This window comes from Lepisosteus platostomus, chromosome 7 (assembly GCF_059453375.1).
Source record: "Lepisosteus platostomus isolate fLepPlt1 chromosome 7, fLepPlt1.hap1, whole genome shotgun sequence".
Taxonomy (NCBI): domain Eukaryota; kingdom Metazoa; phylum Chordata; class Actinopteri; order Semionotiformes; family Lepisosteidae; genus Lepisosteus; species Lepisosteus platostomus.
The window spans coordinates 57,785,322-57,800,176 of record NC_142617.1 but is presented as its reverse complement, the minus strand read 5'-3'; the positions used below and the strand labels follow the sequence as shown (position 1 = coordinate 57,800,176).

The window sequence follows — 14,855 nt, the reverse complement described above, 5'->3', positions numbered from 1 at the left end:
AATCATTGGGAAGGAAATCTCGGTTAAAGAAGAAAGACCACAAAGCCACAAGCCTTTTGCAAGAAACGTGTTTCCTCATTACAGAGTCGAGTTTACAAGCCTTGTAACCTGCTAAGAAATTTGGCAAATATAAGAAGGCAAAAAAAACGTACAACCTAGAAAGCAGGGAGTCCCATGTTTCTTGAATAAGACTTTAAATCAGAGTCCCTTCTGTTGAACAGATGTGCAGAATGCCTCACTTCTCTTAGCTGAAAGAGGATAAGCAGTCAGGAAGCACAGTTATGTGTGTAAATGTGCATTCTGCATGAATGAAGTTACGGATAAAGTCTTCTTTAATAAAGATTCTTCTTCACCAAGATTCTTCTTGGCTCTAGCTTCACTGCACTGTAGAGAGATATTACCACTTTTGTCCCTGCTTTTTCAATATAAAAGAGAAATCAAAGTTACTGAGAGCAGTTCGATTAAGGCAATAATACTATATTACCATTACTGAGTGGTCAAACAAATTTGCAGAGAAAATATTTATTTTTTTAATCTCACATGGGTTTGCCATTTCGTGTTGCATATATCACTGTTGCATGTGGCCCTGATGGGGAAGCACATCGCTGTGGCAGACGAGAGCATTTTTCATAAGCAAAGGTATAAAAATGTCTGTCTGACCACAACAATGAAATTGTTGATCTGAATTGAGGAGAAACGCTGGCAGATATATTGTAGTGAATATGGCTTAGCTGTGTCAAATTTGAAATTGCAAACAGTTCTTCACAGGCTTACCTTCATTTAGCTAAAGTTCATTTCAGTTTTTCAATAAATGGAAGCTACGCAAGGGGCGTTCAGGTATTATTGTTGAGTGCATTTTAACTTTAACTTGGCTTGATACAGACCTTGTGCCAAATAGTCGGAAGTTTGCTTTTGTGGATTGTTCTTTACCCTGTAACAGCCAGGATTTTTATTTTGTACAAGTGTACCCTTTATCTGGTTTTTATCGTTTGTATTTAAGAAATGCCAGAAATCAGGTCTTGCATGGAGTAAAGCATTCGTTTGGCATTTATAAAGGACATAATTTAACCTTGTAGCCTTTAAGGTGGCATAAAGGACCTCTGTAACGTAGGGAGCCAGGTGGAACCTGTTAAAAGAGAACTCCTGTTGGCGTTGGTAGAGATGTAGGCTTGGTACTAATTGGCACTGCACATTGAAAGCATTGAAGGAAGCACAGCTGGCATCCTTCTGATTGTACTGTCTGGTTAGTCAAACCCAAAATGCAGTGAGCGGTGGAATACTGCGTCTGGCATATTTTGGAGTGGTACTGAGCCGGTGTTGACTCTCTAGGTGTTATGCCTGAAATAAATGCACTCCATTAAATTGTGTGCGCACATTATGCAAGGTTTATTGCTCTTTGTACGCTGTGAAGATTTTTGAGATGATGAAGGTGTTGCCTGCCTTCCTTAAAAATTGACCCCGAAATCCAGGAACTCTCTGTTGACTCCCAGCAAAGACGAAAATGACTCCTAGGGGCCTAGTCTGCACCAGTCTCAGGTGCGACAGCTGGGATGAAGTGCAGTGCAGAAAGGCATCTGTGATAGTACTGCGAGATCAGCACTGGCTGTACCTGAAATACCCACGTATAGTTGCAGTTGCTTAGCCTGGACAAAAAACACTCTACATGTTCTGTCTCTTGCGCTGTGTGTCCCTGCCTGCTGGTGATCGCGTCTGTTGTTGTTGTCTGTTTCTTTTCTCCTCCCCCTGCAGCCCTGAACGCCTTGCCCCCGATCTCGCTGCCCAAGAGCCTGTTCGAGCTCCTGCAGTGTCCGCTGGGGCACTGCCATCGCTGCAGCCAGCCCATGTTTACCATCGTCTACCCCAAGCTCTTCCCCCTGAGGGAGACGGCCCTGGCCGGCGTGCACCGCAGGTAATCACCGGGGGCTCTCTTGGGAGCAGGGCGCTGCTCGGCAGACACCTGGAGAGCTGATCAGCCAGCGGAGCAGGCTCACCTCTAGATCTGATTTCACACTTTGTTTATGCAGATGTGTGCGCGTGAGTGCGCATGGGATTTTTATTTAGGAACTCGTTCACAGGAAGTCATTGGTCTCTGAAGTTAGGACTTCTGCTCTCCAGTGCTACGTTTCTCTTTTTGCATTTCCTTTCTTTCGCAGGCCGGAGATCAGGAAAGGTATTCATTGTTTCCTTTGTTTATTATTTCAGTGCGCATGGAAAAAATAACCCCCCCCCCCAGAATTACACCTTAGTCATGGTAGGTCAGTCATCACAGAGATCCTGAGCGGTTGTCCCTGTGATGTGCACTCCCTTTCAGCTTCTGTTGAGCAGAGGAAAGCTAATCGAAAGGGAAAGCAGTTGATTTCCTTTGACAGCACTACTTTTGCCAGGGGTAGGGTGTGCCGCCTCACGCTGTGAGTTTGCACAGTGCCTCGCTGTGTCTGCATGAAACACCGTTTTGTGAAATAACAGCCCGTGCCACGATTACCTGGGCAGCCAGCCAACAGCAGCAGATGAACTTAATAGAAAAGAGGGGAAAAGAGAGAAATCCAACAACTTTTCATGACCCAGGGGCCACTGCGGGCTGTTTGCAGCGTTGTTGTAGAGGTCCATGGTGTTAATAGAATCTCTTGCTTATGTTGTTGTGTGGGCGAAGGTCATCCCCGCTGACCTCAGTGATTAACAGCGTGCCTCGCCCTCTCGCGGCCCGGTCGCTCTGGCCTGTGTGGCCAAACAGGTCGGAGCCCTGGCAGTGATGCCGCAACCCCATCACGGCCTGAATTCCAAAACGTCCCTGGTTTTGGATCATTCCCAGAGCCGATGTAGTAGGTCCCCCCGTTTTGCCATTTCAGGCCGTGCAGATAGGCTAATCTTTTCATTAGCAGAGAACCCCCTGAGATACTGCAGGAGTTTGAAGAGGGCTGTGCGTGTGTCTGCCAGCCCGAGCCCTCAGTCTGTGCACGTCCACGCCAGGGACGTTTGAATCAGCAGTGTACAATCAATGCACATGGACACCGAGCGGCCCTGAGCGGTGCCAACAGCAGACAGCGGGTGATTACAGCCGACAGCAATTTACGGTCTTACCTAACTGAAAAAAATGAGAGATGGAGATAAAGTGCCGAGATCATTACACGGCACCTTAAGATATAAAGCTGGAGTTTCAGCTGCAGCTAGATTCTGGACGCCTTCCAGCGCTCGGGGTCTGCATCCTTCTTCCAAATTGCGCCACGGCTTCACACCTTTCTGCTTCCTGTGTTTTTGTTTTGCCGTTTGTGATGGGGTTTTTTTTTTTCCCTTGTTGCAGGACGACGGTGAGCTTTGTCGCCTACTGCTGCTCCAGTCAGTGTCTGCGGATGTTCGCCCTGCAGAGGTGATTCTCAGGGTGCAGGAAGAGGTCGCCGAAGCTCCCTTTTCACGGGGTCAACGTCTTGAATCTCAAAAGAAAAGCCCGCTTTGTGGACGCGGGAACGCCGCCTCACTGCCAGTGACTTACGAGCTGGAAAGAGCAGTGTGGGTTGGCTGCCCCTTTCAGGATTCTCCCAGACAAGCAGCCCAACGGAGAACAGAGCTCTGTTGTGTGTTTGTGTGCAGTAAAGCGACTGTTTGTGTTTTTTGCTTCTTTTGGTATTTTAGTTCTTCTGTTACACAGCTCACCCTGAGCACACTCAGAAGTATAAACTCCCGACTTCGGAGCAGCATCTTCCCCTGGGATGTCCCGTGTGAGATGCTTTTTTTTATGTGGAACTTTTGTTCTTGTTCTTGGTTAAAAGCAATGGTCAAAATGATAAGCAGATTTCTACCTTGTAGATCAATGATACAATGTAAATGACTTCAGTGAACTCTTATTTCGACTGTTTTTCCCCTGTTTGGCATCCAGATCATCTCCAGATTACAATTTAAGCATCTTTTTGGACAAGTATGTATCTTCATTTTTTTTTCCTCTAACCTTTTTTTGGAACTTAATTCATACTTCCCCATGAATACTTTGATCTAATTTGAAAAATGTCCATGTGTTTTTTCCCCCCAAAATGATTGATTGTATCCCTTTGTTCCATTTAAAATTGGCTCCTGATTCGCACGTTCATGTGCTTTCTCTTACTTTCCTCTGTCCATGAGACATAGTAGGAATTCTGCCTTTTTTATCCAGAGGACGGACAGAACGGAAAGGTTTCTTTGCAGCTCCTCATGCTTGTATGTGTTTGTGTGTTGGGCTGTGCATACAGAATAAATTCTTAACGATATTATTTAGAAATCCCTTTCAATCCTGTTTGAAGTGAAACAGGCTGATTTTGTTATGAAGAGTATAATGATATGCTTGAATGCAGAACTGAATCTGAATGCGGAAAATCTTTGTTTTATCGCTGTGAGAACTACTGTTACTGTTCTAACTTATTGATCTGTAATCAGAAAGCTTTCTCATTCGTAATCTGATCACAGTGTGCAGAGAGCATATAGAAAGATAGAAAGATTTTTCTTTTTTTTATTGGAAGCTCAGCCCAGGCTGGGTGTAAGGGTTATAGGCTGGAACTGAAAACAAGGACCATTTGCTTTAAACCTTTTAATCTAGGTTGGTGTAGGTGTATTGAGCAGCCCAGTTATTCAAATGCCCTTTCCAGTGTTGAACCCATTGTGCTGTTTGGTCTTCTAGAGTACAGACATGTCATACTGTGATGGCAAAGCAGGGGGCAGTAGAGTGCTGTTTAACTGGCAGTTAAAAGGTTAAGACATACTGTATTGGTTTCAAGCTATACTGTTGTATAAACACAAGGGAGAAAATATATGTAACAATTGCTGTTATTTAGAGTCAGAGGCCTTAGTAATATCAGCTCTACTATGTGCAACAGTGCAATAACATCCAATGTGTTTTTTGTTAGAAAACTCAGAGGAAGCTGTAAAGGCTGTTGACACACCTGTATATATGCCTGTGTGTTCTCTCTAGGCGCTGTTTATGATTCTTGGCGTTTTCCGTGGTCAGTTCTGAGTTATGCATCTGCTTACATCAGAAGCCTTGATATACTGAGCGTTTGAATAATTGTGCCTCCAGCTACACTTCTCAAAAGCTTCAGATGCTTCCAGCTTATCTGTGGAAAAATGGCCAAAGTGCTGGAAAAGCTCATGACTGCGTCAGTAGACAGCAGCAGGGGATGGGAAAAGGTGAACTTCTGCTCAGGCCAGAGAAGACTTGTAACTTTTAACTGTGCTGGTAATGAGCCTGGCGTTGTTTCATGGGGCAGGAGTGAAGGAAAGGTGGCAGGGTGTAGCACACCGGGCCGAGGCTCACATTGTAAATGGAAGCACTTCTGGGTAGCAGCGCCAGGAAGCTGCCTCTTGGGCTGATGTCTGGACTCGCCCAGAGTGACTGCTGCTGTTTTAACCACATCAAGACGCCCTGCTCTCCACCACGGGGGCAGGTTGGTTGCGGGTTGTTACAGGACCTCCTCCCCCCTAGACGAAGGCCTGCGCCCCCCCCACGCCGGGGGCGCACCTCTAGTCGTCAGGCAGACCCCAGCGGGGCGCCCACAGCGGGGAGCCAGTGCACATCCGTGCTTCTGGAGACGGGCAGCCGGTTCCCGAGAGCGTTTCCGCTGGATTTCCACTCCAAGGGTGCCACAGGGAACACCGTGTCATGTGTTGTGCACACGTGTGAGCCCTTATGTAGCTCATATGGTTTGTAGCATGTTGTTGGACAGCTTTCCCAACACATTGAGAGTTAGATCCTGTTTTTTGTTGTTTCGTTGTTTCGTTGTTTTAGTGATTGAGCGTATTCAGTGAGTTACACTTGTCTGATTGCGAGGGCCTTTTTCCCTCCAGATCCATGTTTTCTCTGGCAATTCAAACGTTTAACTTCTCAGGCTTTGTGCACGACTTCTAGGTAACGACTACACTGTGAACGTCCATGCTGGCCTAGAAACCCAGCACTTTAAGGTTCAGATCTGCACTTGGGATGTGATTTTAAATTCTTCTGCAGTAACATTGCAGTTGTATCAGCTGTGATGTTGATCGCTACGGCCTCACTTTCTGTTTTTCAGCGAGCTTGTCTTCTTTAGGAAGTTGGTGTGTGGATTTCAGTTCAGTTGGAAGCTCATATTCAATGGAGGCTTCAGTGTTTTCTGTTAATTTGAGGAAATAAAACACTTTGCTTAGGGTAAAATATGTGTTCTACTGAAAATCACATGGAAGAGCACTCAGTGATGGTGTGTCTGTTGTGTTTGTGTTATATAATGCAAGTTCATTCTTTGGAGTCCAAAAATACAATTTTCATGTTCTTTTGGGTAGCTGTGTCTGTGGTGGGAATGGCTGACTGTGGTCTGGGTGCTCTGAGTGCAAACTGGTTTCGAGATAGTGCGAGGAGTAGTGGGTGAAGCTGCCTAAACCGTAATCTGATTCACATCTTCTTGCCTCTGTGGGAGTGGGGGGTCTGTGTGTCATGACTGCTGGTGCTCATCACCACAAGGAAAAACAGTGTAGTGTGCAGACTAACCCAGTGGGCTCCACGCACTGTAGACTCCTGATGCGTAGTCACACCAAAACTGACTGCTACTCTGTCGTGCTGCCTGAATATTAGCCAGTATGGAACAGTTCTTGGCTGTGCACTGGAGAGGAATTCAACTGTACTATAAAAATAAATGGTCCAAAGATAGTAAAACAGCAATATAAAACCTACACCTCTGATTTATTTTCTGAAATGTCTGCAGTCCGTCGCTGCGTGACTGTTGAAGCAGGGGCAGCAGGCTGGGTTACAGCTCCTTCTGTCAATGGAGAGGGGGGTGCTGGTAAACATTCAGAATCAGATTTGTTTTTACTGGAGTTATTCACTCCGTCCCACCCCTCTTCCAACAAGACGTGTGTGGCATCAGAGACTGTAATAATATTGGTTTAATAATTAGAGGGTAATCAAAGTAGTGGTAAACTTCAACATCTGCTCTTTCCATGGCTCGCCAGCGAGCTGATTGCACGTGCTGGGGACCGGTGAAGAGGAAGGAGTCTTTTCAGGTCGGGACGAGCCTGCTAAATGGCCAGAATTCATCTTGCTGTCTTCTGTTAGGATACCTTGTTCAACAGGGCTGTGTTCAGCAGGATCATCATTTCTCTCTCCGTTTCCAGACCCACCTGTTTCTCTGCTCAGTCATCCACTCTCCTCCTTCACCTGTTCTGCCAGCTCTCTGGGCCCAGATACACAGACTGACCTCCCTGTTTACTTAAAGGCTTTTCCTTTCCTAATCCGGTGTAATTACTCTATACCTTTGGGGCCCTAGCCATTAATCCCAGCCTCTGCAGCGCCTGACAATAATTCTTTCACACTGTAACAGACCCTGATGAATTTATCATTCTGCCACTCGGTATCGTAAACCACAGATAGGACACAGAATAGGGGTCTGACTGGCTTCACTTTACTTCCTGTATCAAAAACCAAAAGGGCAATTTATTCATAAAATTGAATAAACGCCATCCAATCATTAGAAGTGCACTTTAATTTCTCCATATGTATCACCAATATGCATTACATTACTATACATTACCACAAGAAATGTATACTCTAAAACTCTTTAGCAGTTTTTAATTGCATTGTGTGTGTTATTTAAATACAAATGAAGTATCCATTTGCTTTCAAAATTGTCAAGGATTTCTACACTTCTTGACAGGCTGACTGAGTACCTTGAGAGTACTCTTGTTTTGGAAAATGAGAGAGAAAGTGTACTAGAAATGTATTTCTTGTTATAAACAATCCATATCTATTGCTTAGGTCTCAATTACTTTTCTATAATAATTTAAATTAGTTTTTTTGAGGGCTTGTCATTTCTCTTCTCTCTGATTTACCCTATTTACCACAATCAATGACTTTGCAAGAGTAAGAAAACACACATCTGCCCTTTCACTTGGAAGTAGAAGACATTACACTAATTGTAAGCAGTTAGGGTTCTGAGATTTCACTAAAACACTAGATGGATAAAGAGCTTATTTAGGCAGATACTGTAAATTCACAGGTCTCCTTGTACAGACTAAAAACCCACAGTGGGATGTTTATGAGTGTGCTACATAACCAGTCTGAACATCAAAGGCTGTTCACTTTTTATTAACACAGTTTTCAGATCTTCTTCTGGGGCCCTAATTGTCCATTAGCCTGCGGTCTGGCCTCCTCTAGCTGAAGAAATGTTTTCTCTCTGCCAACACTGCTCACCAATAGGAGAATGCGAACCTGAAAGCCGACACTGGAAATGGGGTCATTCCTTTGCATTCTTCTCAAGCTCATTTTTACACACTGCAGTTAAAGGCATGCACAAAACCTAGGCTGTTGCCATAGAATATAATTTGTATAATTTAAAGCTTATTCCTTACTTGGAAGCCTCATTCCCCAGTTCCACATGTATCCAGCTGACAACATCTCCCCTGTATTCTCAAAACGCTCGCCGGGGGTGTGTGGAGGTTTCTCCAACTGAACCACTGTGCGCTGGCTCTCTAGTCATCCGTGCATGTAAATTGAAGGTTAAAGGCTTAACCAATAAGCGGGAAATGTAGATTGTAGTTTGCTGCAGCTTTATTTGGCAAAGTTTTAGATTTCATATCCATACTGTACATGGTGTGGGCTTCGATGGCATTTGCTGTTTGGATTAACTCCAGTCCAGCTCTGGGCACATACCTCCAAACCAGCGTGCGTGTTCGGTCTCTGGAGGTGAGCTGTCAGCTTGGATGGACTTGCACTTTTCCAAAGGGCACCACACTGCCAAGCAGCGTTACTTCAGAGCCCGTATTGACAGCAATCCATCCTGTGCACTCACAGATATATAATATAACATCACTGCCCTTCCAAAAGGGTGTTGGCTGGAGACCGCCACCTGTTCTGCCCAGATACAGGCTGGAAATCCTCCCAGATTTTTTTTTTCATTTCCCATCAGGCCTCATTCTTTTAGTGCAGCTGCCTTGAAAGCCTTGGCTCCCCAGTCTCCCCTGCTTTGCTCCGACACTCACAGTCCGTCTCTAACACAATCACAGGCGCACAGTCACAGGGGGGTCTTAGCCAAGGAGATCAGGTTGCAGGCTTGTGCGACACACTGGCCAGGTGAGCAGGGGTGAACATTGAACCGCAGAGCAATCGGTCATGCTGAGGAGAATCGGGAGCCAGAGGACGACACAATAAAAGGCATATCAGTCAGGCTGGCAGGAGCATTCGGCTCCGTGCACCACAGACCTGCCTCTGTCACTGAACACAATAAGGGACCAGGGGAAATGAACGTTATGCTCATAAATTTACTCTTGCGTTTGCTGAAGGGAGTTTTGAACACAATACTCAATTTTAAAAGTTGGTGAGTTGGAAAAAAATGTATTTGAAATTTTTTAAAGGCTTTCAAAGGCAAAATAGCAAATAGCAAAGGCAACATGCAGAAGAATTTGAGTTTTATTGAATTCCTTACAAAATCTAAGACAAACTTGGATGATTACCAATGGATGTTTGGATGATGATCATCCAAACTTGGATGATTACCAATGGTTGTCTACATTCTTAGATATGAAGTGCTTGTAAGATTGTTTAAGTAGATTCTTCTTTGGCCATGCATAAAAGGGTTAAATGAAGCATAGCTCATTAATGTGATGTCTACTGACTGGTGAGGACAGCAGATATAGTGTATTAGTAATGTATAGTGCGCTCAGGTGACCTGCAGAACAGAACCTTTGAATTGCATTGTGTATGCTACCTTCGACATACAGGAAATATTAATTGCTTCATTTACTTTGTGTCAAAAGTGCATGTATCCATCCAGCATGGGCAAATGTATTGGGGTGTCTGATGAGGAAGCATAATGTATGTAACATAATTGTTTTAGCATTAATTGTATTAGCCAGCAGTACATGTCTGCCGTTTTTTGATGTGTTTATCCCCTGAGAGGTCAAAGCATCCAGTGTTTAGTTCTATTGGGTGATGTTTTCTTGCACCAAAACAATTTAGTAATAGCTGAGATCTGTGTGATTTTTCCTTGATTGTTTATTTCATGTTAGCTTGGAAGCACCAAATATTTTCTAAAATATTCAAGACCCCTGCACCAGCAGAGGAGAAATAAGAATTGTGAACGTCCTCCACCAAAGTGGCCCACCGGTGGCTGCTGGAGATCTGGGGTGTCTTATAAGAGAGTATGCAAAGTGAGGAGTAATAGATCTCTTACTGACAGTGTGAAGCTCACCAGTACCCAGAAAGCTGCTTGGGGAATCCCTTCAGCAGTCGGATAATTGCACAGCCCAGACATATGTCTGAACTGATAATGAGTGGACTACAGGCCTCGTACAGCCCATGTCTGAACCCTAGATGTCAGGACTACAGGCCTCGTACAGCCCATGTCTGAGCCCTAGATGTCAGGACTACAGACCTCGTGCAGCCATGTCCAATGTTCCCTCTAAGCTGTGCGCATGTGCGCGGGCACACAGGATATGAAATCAGCGCACATAGGAAATTGAATATGATAATAATAAAACAAACAAGGTCGTCAATTGAAAAATGCTAAATTGACCACGAGACTGGCCGCGAGAGGCCCAACTTGGCTGGGTGCATTATTATTGCTACTAGATCATCGATATCTGTGCTCTCGTAGTCTTGTACCTCCCTGCTCCTGCTCGCTCCACACTCAGTCTCTATAACTGGGCTCATAGAATCACTGTCCCGGTCTTTTGGATCTCTATGTTTCTATGAGAATGTCTATATTAACAAAAATAATTTCAGGTTTATAATTTTACATACACTCAATTTAGTGTGCACAAGTTTTTTTCACTGGGGAAATTTCTGCCCATAAAAGGCCAATAAGAATCAGAGGGAACATTGCCCATGTCTGAACTCTAGATGTCTGGAGTACAGGCCTCGTATAGCCCAGGTCTGAACTGGTGATGTCTGAAATACAGGGCATAACCTGTGCTTTGACTGTCTTTGCATTTTGACCCACTTTAGATCCTCTGAATTTTAATTGGTTGTGTAGGAATTACAGTACTTCTCCAGATTCAATCTTTAAACTGTTTTGACTACTCCTATATTCAATGCACTCAAATGATCAAATTCTCCATAAGAAAAAAAACATCATTGGCCTTTTCCAGGAAGTGTCCAATCTTCCACCAAGTTATTTTGGTATTACCGAGAGTAATATAATAGTTAATACAGCACGTCTTCCACTGCACTGGAAGCTAGTTTTGGTAAATGCCACATGTACCTACTGTAGTTGGTTCAGGGACTGTCATACAACTAATTGAGTATGTGCTTTCCTTATTGCACTGTGTGCAATTCGTCTGTAATTGTTGTACAAGAGGGTTTTTTCCATTTTGGGAGATGAACAAATTTGATTTGACCCAATTTGACTTGTGCTAAGAATTTTATTTATCAGTGATAAACAAAAGCAAACGCACAGGACAGTTTCCCTGTAGTTCCCCTGTAGTGAAGAAGCTGATTCCCAAAGACCTCACACATGAAGAATATAAAACAATTGTGTATTTCAATAATAATAATAAAATGATGATACAGTAAACTTGGATTGTGATCAGCATGTAATAGCTTTTCACACTTCTTGAAATGTGGGTTTATACAATATCTCATGTTTTAGAGTGTTCATCTTCACTGCTGCTTGAACTCTGTCATCTGTTATGCTGTGGTTATAATCCATCAAATGTACAATCAATTGAATGGGTGACTTTCTCTGTTGGGGATGATAGCTCAGATATTGTGAGCAAGGGCCTCGATTCAACACATGCATCATACAAATCCTGTGGTCTTTATCTTTGTGTTGCCTGAATTTATTTAATGGAAAAACCCTTTCAAGGGGAATTGAGGACAATTTTAAATTTGATAGAAGAAATTGTTTTTCATTGGGTTGTGTTGTCCAGAGATTTCACACAACCGTATGTATTAATTATATCACATAAGGTTTTTCAAACATAAATGCATTTTTCTCTATGAAAATCAAATCTCATTAAGGTGTGGCGCCTCTTCTAATCTCTAGGCTAATGGTGTTTCTTGGTGCTGCTTCTCCCATTCTGATCCTGAGCCATGTCTGTGTCAATCCTGTTTTTCTCCTCTGAGCAGTCTCACTGCTGCTCGTTCCGGTGACACAATGAAAGAGAATGAGAATTTAGGGCAATGAGTAAATTCTGATCAATTTAAGCTACTGAGCTCTGCTACGCACTGAGCTCTCTAAACCTCAGAAACAGCATCAGAATTTAAGACCTATGCCTTTATCTCTAGTGCTATTATACCAAGAATAAACAGAAAAAAAGGTTACAAATCACATATTTCTGTATGAAATCCTCCATAATGCACATGAAGGAAAGTTAGCGTGTCCAGCTGGATGAAATCTCATCAAGACCTCACATAAGCTTTGTACACGGGGCCCTTCAGACAAGTCAGAGCTCTCTCTTCAGAAAAATCTCTACAGTATAGCAGCAAACTGTGTATTGGCACAGTAGCCAACAGAACAAAGTGCTGAAGCTAACAGCCTAAGTCTTTTGGAGCTCTATTTTACCGGATGCTCATCTAAACTACTTTACCATCTGCATGTGTATAATTTTGAATGCAATTTTTGCTCAGGAATTTTCAGTACTTTGTCCATGATAGTCTTGATTTGAACATGTTCAGGTGGGTAGCTGCATCTGCATGCGTAGGCTGCAATGGAACAAGTAATAGGTCTATTCTATGCTGAAAAGAGAAGAAAGAAAACACAACGTTTTGGCCATGAAGCCTTCACACCTGAAACATTGTGTTTTTTTCTTCTCTTTTCAGCATGGAATAAACCTTTTGTTAATTTGAACATGCCATGCCTTTGTGTTTTGATGTAGAGAATTTTTAAATGTACAGCTTACAGGTGTTCTTTTGGAAAAAACAAATCCAAAATGTTATGTGGAGGACCAAGTGTGAAAGGGAATCTTTGGCACACCTGGATTTTAGGAGTGGATCCACGCCTGCTGTTTTGTTTAAATGCTCAGTGAATTGTTTCAGTACTCTTATAGACAGGCAGCTGGACTGAACACACAAAACATTGGTCCACAAATTCTATTAATATCTTCTGTTCCAGAGCATAACGTATTTCTCTCCTTCTTGTTTCACTCTTTTCTTCTTCAGTTAATTATTTATTTAGCAGTAGAGGCTGGGGGCTGCCTTTTTGTTTAAGATTAATGGCAGCCTGGTTCTGTAGTTACCTGCCAGAAGAATGAACTCCTTCTCATTGTCTGAGAGATCCTCTCTGATCCCCCCCTCTCCCAGCTCCTCGCTTCTCTCCATCAATCTCTCTCTCCATCTCGCTCTCCTACCCCAAAGCATTCTCTTCCCTGTGCAGGGACATTCACTCTTTCCTCCCCAAACCAGAATGATGTTGGTTTCTTGCTCTAAAAAAATGAGCCTTGTCTTCCATTGTTCTCTAGCCTTCAGGTGCTACAATATAGAACAGGAAAGGGCATTTTTTGTACATCCAAGGACAAAATTAGACATGATTTCTTTTAATGGGATATAACAGATTGATCAAAACGATTTTGTTATCTCACTACTGCATTCAGATAGGAGGAATTCAGACAGCACGGGGCTTGTGTGATATCTGCGGAGCAAAGAGCATTACTGTGTGACTTACCTGGTGGTCTCTCACTGCGTGAATGACAACTGGAGCCAGACCTCGTGAACAGCCCCAGTTCAGACACAGGTTCAATTTTAGGTCACCACAAAAGTCTGGCCTGGGACACTTTTCCTAAAAAGGACAGAAGAAAGGTTGCAAACTAGAGGAGGCCATTTGGCCCAAGGAACTTGTTTGGTTGCTGATAGCTAATCCGAGGTCTGAGAATCTCGTCCAGCCCTTACTTGAAAGAAGGCAGGGAATGATCCTCAACAACATGACAGAGTTGCTTGTTCTACACTCCCCTTTGCATAGACATGTCCTGTTCTCAGTTTAAATGAGACTTTCCTGTTCTTTCCACTTGGATTCTTTAGTTCCTATTCCACTGTGGCCATTCCTTCTTCTGAAGGAAATGTCCATTTGGCAGGATACCTTTGAGGATCTTCAATTCTTGAGTCAAGGCCCTTCCTCATCCTATCTGTTCAAGACCAAAAATATGAGTTTTTTAGCTTGCGAATATAGAACATTCCTTTAATCCCAGGTGTGTTTGTGGTTGCTCTTCTTTGGACAGAGCACCAATATCTGAATTAGTAAAATAATTCAAGATGCCAGCAGGTAAGCCACATTGTAAATACTGTTTCCCTAGAGTGATCAGTTAAAATACTGTGACTGCCCGTGTGAGATTAAAATGTGTTTAATTCTTAAACTGTGCATATAATGATGAATATAGAATGGAAGTGAAGAAAATGTAATATTACCTGGTTATTATTTCCAGGCCTGATGATTTCTTTGAAGCTGTCGCTATTGTGTTTGTTGCACCTGAGAAGAAGCTGAACTTTGAAGAAGCACAAAGGGCTGTAAGTGCGAAAAATGTCTTATTGATCCAAGGAAATTAAAGAGCCACTAATTATGTGGGTTTCCGCTGAGGATATCAAGGGGTAAGTGTCTTGCGAGCTGTGCTGGTCTCAGAACATACAGCATATCTAGAGGACAGACCCCTGCAGACTAAGAGGCATAGAGCTATGAAATAGTGATAAACACAGCTCAGGTCCGGGAGAAGGCAGGAATGGAGGGGAAATTCATTACAGCAGCCGATCTAGAAGCCTGGAAGCTCTAAAGCATGAGGTCACTTTCTTGATATGCTTTGGCAGAGGAATAGACAGGCTGACACCTGGTGAAATGGGGTAAAACATGAGGCTATGTGAACCTGAAGGAGAACAGCAGGTATGAGAATGTCTTGCTGACTGACTGAAATACTGGATCGAGAACCAAAAACAGGTGCTGATGGGAAATTCG

The 14,855-nt window shown here is 43.4% G+C and overlaps 1 protein-coding gene and 1 long non-coding RNA gene across 2 annotated transcripts in view; both read left to right on the top strand.

Annotated features, from left to right (window-relative positions):
* lrrc28 (leucine rich repeat containing 28) overlaps window positions 1–3,611 on the top strand; it is a 39,137-nt gene extending 35,526 nt beyond the window's left edge. The window contains exons 10-11 of the mRNA XM_088641403.1: window positions 1,750–1,909; window positions 3,299–3,611. Of these exons, the coding sequence (XP_088497529.1) occupies window positions 1,750–1,909; window positions 3,299–3,368 (230 nt within the window). The 3' untranslated portion in view covers window positions 3,369–3,611. The remainder of the gene's footprint in view (window positions 1–1,749; window positions 1,910–3,298) is intronic.
* A 207-nt stretch (window positions 3,612–3,818) lies between these two features.
* LOC148659304 (uncharacterized) lies at window positions 3,819–14,265 on the top strand. Its single transcript, XR_015940424.1, has 2 exons — window positions 3,819–9,622; window positions 10,411–14,265. It is a non-coding gene; the product is annotated as an uncharacterized LOC148659304 (long non-coding RNA).
* Window positions 14,266–14,855: the final 590 nt, after the last annotated feature.